Source organism: Nerophis ophidion, linkage group LG10 (assembly GCF_033978795.1).
Source record: "Nerophis ophidion isolate RoL-2023_Sa linkage group LG10, RoL_Noph_v1.0, whole genome shotgun sequence".
In the NCBI taxonomy this organism is placed as follows: Eukaryota; Metazoa; Chordata; class Actinopteri; order Syngnathiformes; family Syngnathidae; genus Nerophis; species Nerophis ophidion.
The window spans coordinates 4,460,361-4,467,980 of record NC_084620.1 but is presented as its reverse complement, the minus strand read 5'-3'; the positions used below and the strand labels follow the sequence as shown (position 1 = coordinate 4,467,980).

Below are 7,620 nucleotides of genomic sequence, written 5' to 3'. Positions count from 1 at the left end.
CTCCCAGGTCCAGCAGAGTCTAGACCGAAGCAGAAGCGAGGCGTCAGCAGAGTCCGCTGAAAGACAAACCCGCTGGCTCTCATTCCGGTCCCGCTGACGCGCTCACCGTGAGAGCGGCGCTGTTGCGGCACAAGACGGCCCGGTGCAGGGCGGTGATTCCATCTCTGGTGCGGAAGTCCAGGTGAGCGCCGCCGCTGCGGAGAACTTTGATGAGATCGCAGCTCTCCTCCAACTGGACCGCCAGCGTGAGCGGACACTCTGAGAACCACATCGAGTCCTTCAAAATAAAAGCCCTGAAAGGATGTCGGCGAATACGACGGGTCGACTCACCGCCGCTGTCAGAGTCGTGGAAGTTTGGATCCAGACCTTTTTCCAGCCATTTGGAAACCTTCTCCACATTCTTCTGGTGGACATGTTCCATAAAACGCTTCAGGTTGGCCTGAGATATTGCAAAGAAGACAAGAAAGTGCTCAGCACAGGCTCCTCACTGATGCATTGTCTTACTGTGAAGTGCTTGTCCTACTTTTGTGTGCAGCTTGGCGAGCTGCTTGTCGTCCACGTAACTCTGCGTATAAACTCTGCGTTTGTAACGAAACTGTCGGGGCGACAGAACAGTTCAAAGTGTAAAATGACTCCCTCCCGAAGGTGTTTGCTCAAATGGTCTGTGAACAGGAAGTAGCTAACAAGCACCTCCAGGTAGGGGATTGGCGTGATAGGGGGGAGGGGATACTCATTTAACAGTCGCTCCTCATCCAGAAACTTGCCAGCACGGCCGTTGAACGCCGGCTGGAAGAGACCATAGTTCAAAACATCCGACAGAGACTGAGTCAAGGTGACCAGAACCCTCTGCTTACTGGTCCAAACGGGTAAATCTGGGTCCAGCCGTAAACACTTCTGAAGAAGCCAGAGATGGACAGAAAACATATTTTGATGGACTTTACCTTCGCCTAGCTTCCTGTCCTCTCCACTGGCGCCGCCCATTCCTGTGGCCTAACTAGCGTGTGTGTGTGTGTTACCGTCTGCTGTAGGTCCGGGATGCCGATGCGGACGACAATGCTGTTTCCAGAGGGCGTGTCCTCCGCGTCGTCGTCCCTGGCAACGGTAGAGCCTGTCGCGTTGCCGTTAGTAACCGCCTGTTGGCGTGGGCGATCATGTTTGGTGTCAGCAGCTGGACTCAGAGGCATGTGTCTGCAAGACATGACACCACCGAGCTCATGCTGACTAGTGACTTCTTCAGTAAACATAAGGAAATATGCAAGTCTCTTACAATAATTCTATATATATCATCATCATCACAACTTTATGCTTAAGGGCCGTTACCAAAAAGTATTGTTCATTTGTGCTGAAGTGGTATTTTTGTTTTTGTGCAGAGCTAGCAATCCAAAAGATTGCTTGCCTCTATATCAGTGTTTTGTCCAGACTCGGCCTGCTGCCTGCCAAGGCCCAACATTGGGTACCGGGACCGCACAAAGCAGAGACTGGGAGACAGCACTAAGTCTCAACACATTTGCATTTTTGTATAATCATATATTGCACACCTGGGCAAATTAAGGCCCGAGGGCCACATGCGGCTCGTTAGGCTTTGCAATCTGGACCGCCGGACATTCCCACATCATTTTTTTAGATCTTTAAGATTGAAAGTGTAGCTGCCATTATGATGTGTACTCATCTTGTCTAATGACCACAAGTCTTCAACTAGACTAAGTCTTTCAATGCTTGGAATCTGCTGTTTTGCATGATATAATAGTTACTATGGTCATCTAATTAGTTACTATGGTCATCTAATTAGTTACTGTGGTCATCTAATTAGTTACTATGGTCATCTAATTAGTTACTGTGGTCATCTAATTAGTTACTATGCTCATCTAATTAGTTACTATGGTCATCTAATTAGTTACTATGGTCATTTAATTAGTTACTATGTTTATCTAATTAGTTACTATTGTCATCTAATTAGTTACTATGATCATCTAATTAGTTACTATGATCATCTAATTAGTTACTATGGTCATCTAATTAGTTACTGTGGTCATCTAATTAGTTACTATGGTCATCTAATTAGTTACTGTGGTCATCTAATTAGTTACTGTGGTCATCTAATTAGTTACTGTGGTCATCTAATTAGTTACTATGGTCATCTAATTAGTTACTATGGTCATCTAATTAGTTACTGTGGTCATCTAATTAGTTACTGTGGTCATCTAATTAGTTACTATGGTCATCTAATTAGTTACTATGGTCATCTAATTAGTTACTATGGTCATCTAATTAGTTACTGTGGTCATCTAATTAGTTACTGTGGTCATCTAATTAGTTACTGTGGTCATCTAATTAGTTACTATGGTCATCTAATTAGTTACTGTGGTCATCTAATTAGTTACTATGGTCATCTAATTAGTTACTATGGTCATCTAATTAGTTACTATGGTCATCTAATTAGTTACTATGGTCATCTAATTAGTTACTGTGGTCATCTAATTAGTTACTATGCTCATCTAATTAGTTACTGTGGTCATCTAATTAGTTACTATGGTCATCTAATTAGTTACTATGGTCATCTAATTAGTTACTATGTTCATCTAATTAGTTACTATTGTCATCTAATTAGTTACTATGGTCATCTAATTAGTTACTATGGTCATCTAATTAGTTACTATGTCATCTAATTAGTTACTATGGTCATCTAATTAGTTACTATGGTCATTTAATTAGTTACTATGCTCATCTAATTAGTTACTATTGTCATCTAATTAGTTACTATGGTCATCTAATTAGTTACTATGGTCATCTAATTAGTTACTATGGTCATTTAATTAGTTACTATGCTCATCTAATTAGTTACTATTGTCATCTAATTAGTTACTATGGTCATCTAATTAGTTACTATGGTCATCTAATTAGTTACTATGGTCATTTAATTAGTTACTATGTTTATCTAATTAGTTACTATTGTCATCTAATTAGTTACTATGATCATCTAATTAGTTACTATGATCATCTAATTAGTTACTATGGTCATCTAATTAGTTACTATGGTCATCTAATTAGTTACTATGGTCATCTAATTAGTTACTATGATCATCTAATTAGTTACTATGGTCATCTAATTAGTTACTATGGTCATCTAATTAGTTACTATGGTAATCTAAGTCCCAGCAGCTCAGACGAGGTACCAAGCAGTGTGGGCGTGGAACGTTTCCACAGAGTTTTTCCAGAGGCCAGCCAGAAATGCGGGTTTTTGGTTTTTTCGCGTTTTTATTTAGCTGTTTGTTGCATTTTTGTTACGTTTCGCTTGATTGTAAAATATGTCAAATCGAGAGAGGGTGTGGTGTTTATACGTTGTCAATATTCAGTGTTTTATAGTTTATAGTTAATATTTAAATCCCACATTCTTTATTTTCATGTACATTCCGGTTTGGTAGCTGCAGGATTAGGTCTCTGCTTTTTGCAGATGTGGTCCTGATGGTTTCATCTGGCCAGGATCTTCAGCTCTCACTGGGTCGGTTCGCAGCCAAGTTTGAAGCGACTAGGATGAGAATCAGCACCTCCATGTCCGAGTCCATGGTTCTCGCCTGGAAAAGGGTGGAGTGCCATCTCCAGGTTGGGGAGGAGACCCTGCCCCAAGTGGAGGAGTTCAAGTACCTAGGAGTCTTGTTCACGAGGGATGGAAGAGTGGATGGTGAGATGGACAGGCGGATCGGTGCGGCGTCTTCAGTAATGTGTCGATCCGTTGTGGTGAAGAAGGAGCTGAGCCACCTATGGTCATGAGCTTTGGGTCATGACCAAAAGGACAAGATCACGGGTACAAGTGGACAAAATGAGTTTCCTCCACCAGGTGGCGGGTCTCTCCCTTAGAGATAGGGTGAGAAGCTCTGCCATCCAGGAGGAACTCAAAGTAAAGCCGCTGCTCCTCCACATGGAGAGGAGCCAGATGAGGTGGTTCGGGCATCTGGTCAGGATGCCACCCGAACGCCTCCCTAGGGAGGTGTTTAAAGTTAATGTTAAAGTAGCAATGATTGTCACACACACACTAGGTGTGGTGAAATTTGTCCTCTGCCTTTGACCCATCCCCTTGATCACCCCCTGGGAGGTGAGGGGAGCAGTGAGCAGCAGCGGTGCCGCGCCTGGGTATCATTTATGGTGATTTAACCCCCAATTCCAAGCCTTGATGCTGAGTGCCAAGCAGGGAGGTCATGGCTCCCATTTTTATAGTCTTTGGTATGACTTGGCCGGGATTTGAACTCCCAACCTACCCATCTCAGGGCGGACACTCTAACCACTTGGCCACTGCGCAGTTTAGGGCACGTCCAACCGGTAGGAGGCCACGGGGAAGACCCAGGACACGTTGGGAAGACCATGTCTCCCGGCTGGCCTGGGAGCGCCTCAGGGTTCCCCGGGAAGAGCGAGACAAAGTGGCTGGGGAGAGGAAAGTCTGGGCTTCTCTGCTTAGGCTGCTGCCCCCGCGACCCGACCTCGGATAAGTGGAAGAAGATGGATGGATGGATTCTGGGTGTCTCATTCAGTAAAAAAGCTTCAAATTCCATTCTGTCTTTTAAGGTGATCCTTCTTAAAAGTTTTTAGCATTCAATCAGACATTATTGTGCAGTTTTGTGTTAGTGTTCTTAAAAACAGATATACTGGCCCTTAGGCACATTTTTTTCTCTAAATTTGGCCCCCAAGTCAAAATAATTGCCCAGGCCTGCTATAACTGGAGTTTACCCCCTCCCCACAGCGACAGTGAAGTAATAGCGACATTCCTAATAAATACAGGAGGCGCGCGGGCTTGATTTTTTTAGAACGTGGTTTGAATCTGTAACTAGAATACAGCCCAAAACTGGTGTCTCCTGGAGATCAACTGAACTCTGTCTCTGCATGTTTCCTTGCTTCTTGTCTGATTATTAGATGTCATCAGTGTTTCAAGCTGGCAGAGTCACATCCACATGGAAATGTATGTTTAATGGACAAGGTTTAACACTCATCTGACCTCCCCACCTTCACTAATGCTAATAATGGCCCAGGAATGTTATATCACTTCCTGTTTTTCAACTGTCTCACGCACACACGCACACACACACACTTTTGGCAAGAGCAGTGTGGAAATTCATTCCGAAGAACAGTCAAGTCCCGTGGCTACCATCTTTAATCAATCAATCATTCAATCTTGACTTACATAGGCCTGAATCTCAAGTGTTTCAAAGGGCTGCACAAGCCACAACCACATCCACGGTACAGAGCCCACACAAGGCCAAGGAAAAACTCACCCCAGTGGGACGTCGATGCGTATGACTATGAGAAACCTTGGAGAGGACAGCATATGTGGGCAACCCCCCCCACCTCTAGGGGATGCCGAAAGCAATGGACGTCCAGTCCATAGTGGATCTAACATAATAGTGTGAGAGTCCAGTCCATAGTGGATCTAACATAATAGTGAGAGTCCAGTCCATAGTGGATCTAACATAATAGTGTGAAAGTCCAGTCCATAGTGGATCTAACATAATAGTGTGAAAGTCCAGTCCATAGTGGATCTAACATAATAGTGTGAAAGTCCAGTCCATAGTGGATCTAACATAATAGTGTGAGAGTCCAGTCCATAGTGGATCTAACATAATAGTGAGAGTCCAGTCCATAGTGGATCTAACATAATAGTGAGAGTCCAGTCCATAGTGGATCTAACATAATAGTGAGAGTCCAGTCCATAGTGGATCTAACATAATAGTGAGAGTCCAGTCCATAGTGGATCTAACATAATAGTGTGAGTCCAGTCCATAGTGGATCTAACATAATAGTGAGAGTCCAGTCCATAGTGGATCTAACATAATAGTGTGAAAGTCCAGTCCATAGTGGATCTAACATAATAGTGTGAGAGTCCAGTCCATAGTGGATCTAACATAATAGTGTGAGAGTCCAGTCCATAGTGGATCTAACATAATAGTGAGAGTCCAGTCCATAGTGGATCTAACATAATAGTGAGAGTCCAGTCCATAGTGGACCTAACATAATAGTGTGAGAGTCCAGTCCATAGTGGATCTAACATAATAGTGAGAGTCCAGTCCATAGTGGATCTAACATAATAGTGAGAGTCCAGTCCATAGTGGATCTAACATAATAGTGAGAGTCCAGTCCATAGTGGATCTAACATAATAGTGAGAGTCCAGTCCATAGTGGATCTAACATAATAGTGAGAGTCCAGTCCATAGTGGACCTAACATAATAGTGTGAGAGTCCAGTCCATAGTGGATCTAACATAATAGTGAGAGTCCAGTCCATAGTGGATCCAACATAATAGTGTGAGAGTCCAGTCCATAGTGGACCTAACATAATAGTGTGAGAGTCCAGTCCATAGTGGATCTAACATAATAGTGAGAGTCCAGTCCATAGTGGATCCAACATAATAGTGTGAGAGTCCAGTCCATAGTGGATCTAACATAATAGTGTGAGAGTCCAGTCCATAGTGGATCTAACATAATAGTGAGAGTCCAGTCCATAGTGGATCTAACATAATAGTGAGAGTCCAGTCCATAGTGGATCTAACATAATAGTGAGAGTCCAGTCCATAGTGGATCTAACATAATAGTGAGAGTCCAGTCCATAGTGGATCTAACATAATAGTGAGAGTCCAGTCCATAGTGGATCTAACATAATAGTGAGAGTCCAGTCCATAGTGGACCTAACATAATAGTGTGAGAGTCCAGTCCATAGTGGATCTAACATAATAGTGAGAGTCCAGTCCATAGTGGATCCAACATAATAGTGTGAGAGTCCAGTCCATAGTGGATCTAACATAATAGTGAGAGTCCAGTCCATAGTGGATCTAACATAGTAGTGTGAGAGTCCAGTCCATAGTGGATCTAGCATAATAGTGAGAGTCCAGTCCATAGTGGATCCAACATAATAGTGTGAGAGTCCAGTCCATAGTGGATCTAACATAATAGTGAGAGTCCAGTCCATAGTGGATCTAACATAGTAGTGTGAGAGTCCAGTCCATAGTGGATCTAACATAATAGTGAGAGTCCAGTCCATAGTGGATCCAACATAATAGTGTGAGAGTCCAGTCCATAGTGGATCTAACATAATAGTGAGAGTCCAGTCCATAGTGGATCTAACATAATAGTGTGAGTCCAGTCCATAGTGGATCTAACATAATAGTGTGAGTCCAGTCCATAGTGGTTCTAACATAACAGTGAGAGTCCAGTCCTTAGTGGATCTAACATAATAGTGAGAGTCCAGTCCATAGTGGATCTAACATAATAGTGAGAGTCCAGTCCATAGTGGATCTAACATAATAGTGAGAGTCCAGTCCATAGTGGATCTAACATAATAGTGTGAGAGTCCAGTCCATAGTGGATCTAACATAATAGTGAGAGTCCAGTCCATAGTGGATCTAACATAATAGTGAGAGTCCAGTCCATAGTGGATCTAACATAATATTTTGAAAGTCCAGTCCTTAGTGGATCTAACATAATAGTGAGAGTCCAGTCCATAGTGGATCTAACATAATAGTGAGAGTCCAGTCCATAGTGGATCTAACATAATAGTGTGAGAGTCCAGTCCATAGTGGATCTAACATAATAGTGAGAGTCCAGTCCATAGTGGATCTAACATAATAGTGAGAGTCCAGTC

General features: G+C 43.0%; 1 protein-coding gene across 2 annotated transcripts in view; it reads right to left on the bottom strand.

Annotated features, from left to right (window-relative positions):
* Positions 1 to 7,620, bottom strand: part of shank3b (SH3 and multiple ankyrin repeat domains 3b) — a 48,618-nt gene that overhangs the window by 31,580 nt on the left and 9,418 nt on the right. For both annotated transcript variants that reach the window (XM_061912119.1, XM_061912120.1), the window contains exons 3-8: positions 1,017 to 1,188; positions 691 to 894; positions 524 to 595; positions 331 to 439; positions 107 to 258; positions 1 to 19 (exon numbers count right to left, since the gene is read on the bottom strand). The exon at positions 1 to 19 is cut by the window's left edge and continues 111 nt beyond it. In XM_061912119.1, coding sequence (XP_061768103.1) covers positions 1 to 19; positions 107 to 258; positions 331 to 439; positions 524 to 595; positions 691 to 894; positions 1,017 to 1,184 — 724 coding nt within the window. In that variant the 5' untranslated portion in view covers positions 1,185 to 1,188. The remainder of the gene's footprint in view (positions 20 to 106; positions 259 to 330; positions 440 to 523; positions 596 to 690; positions 895 to 1,016; positions 1,189 to 7,620) is intronic.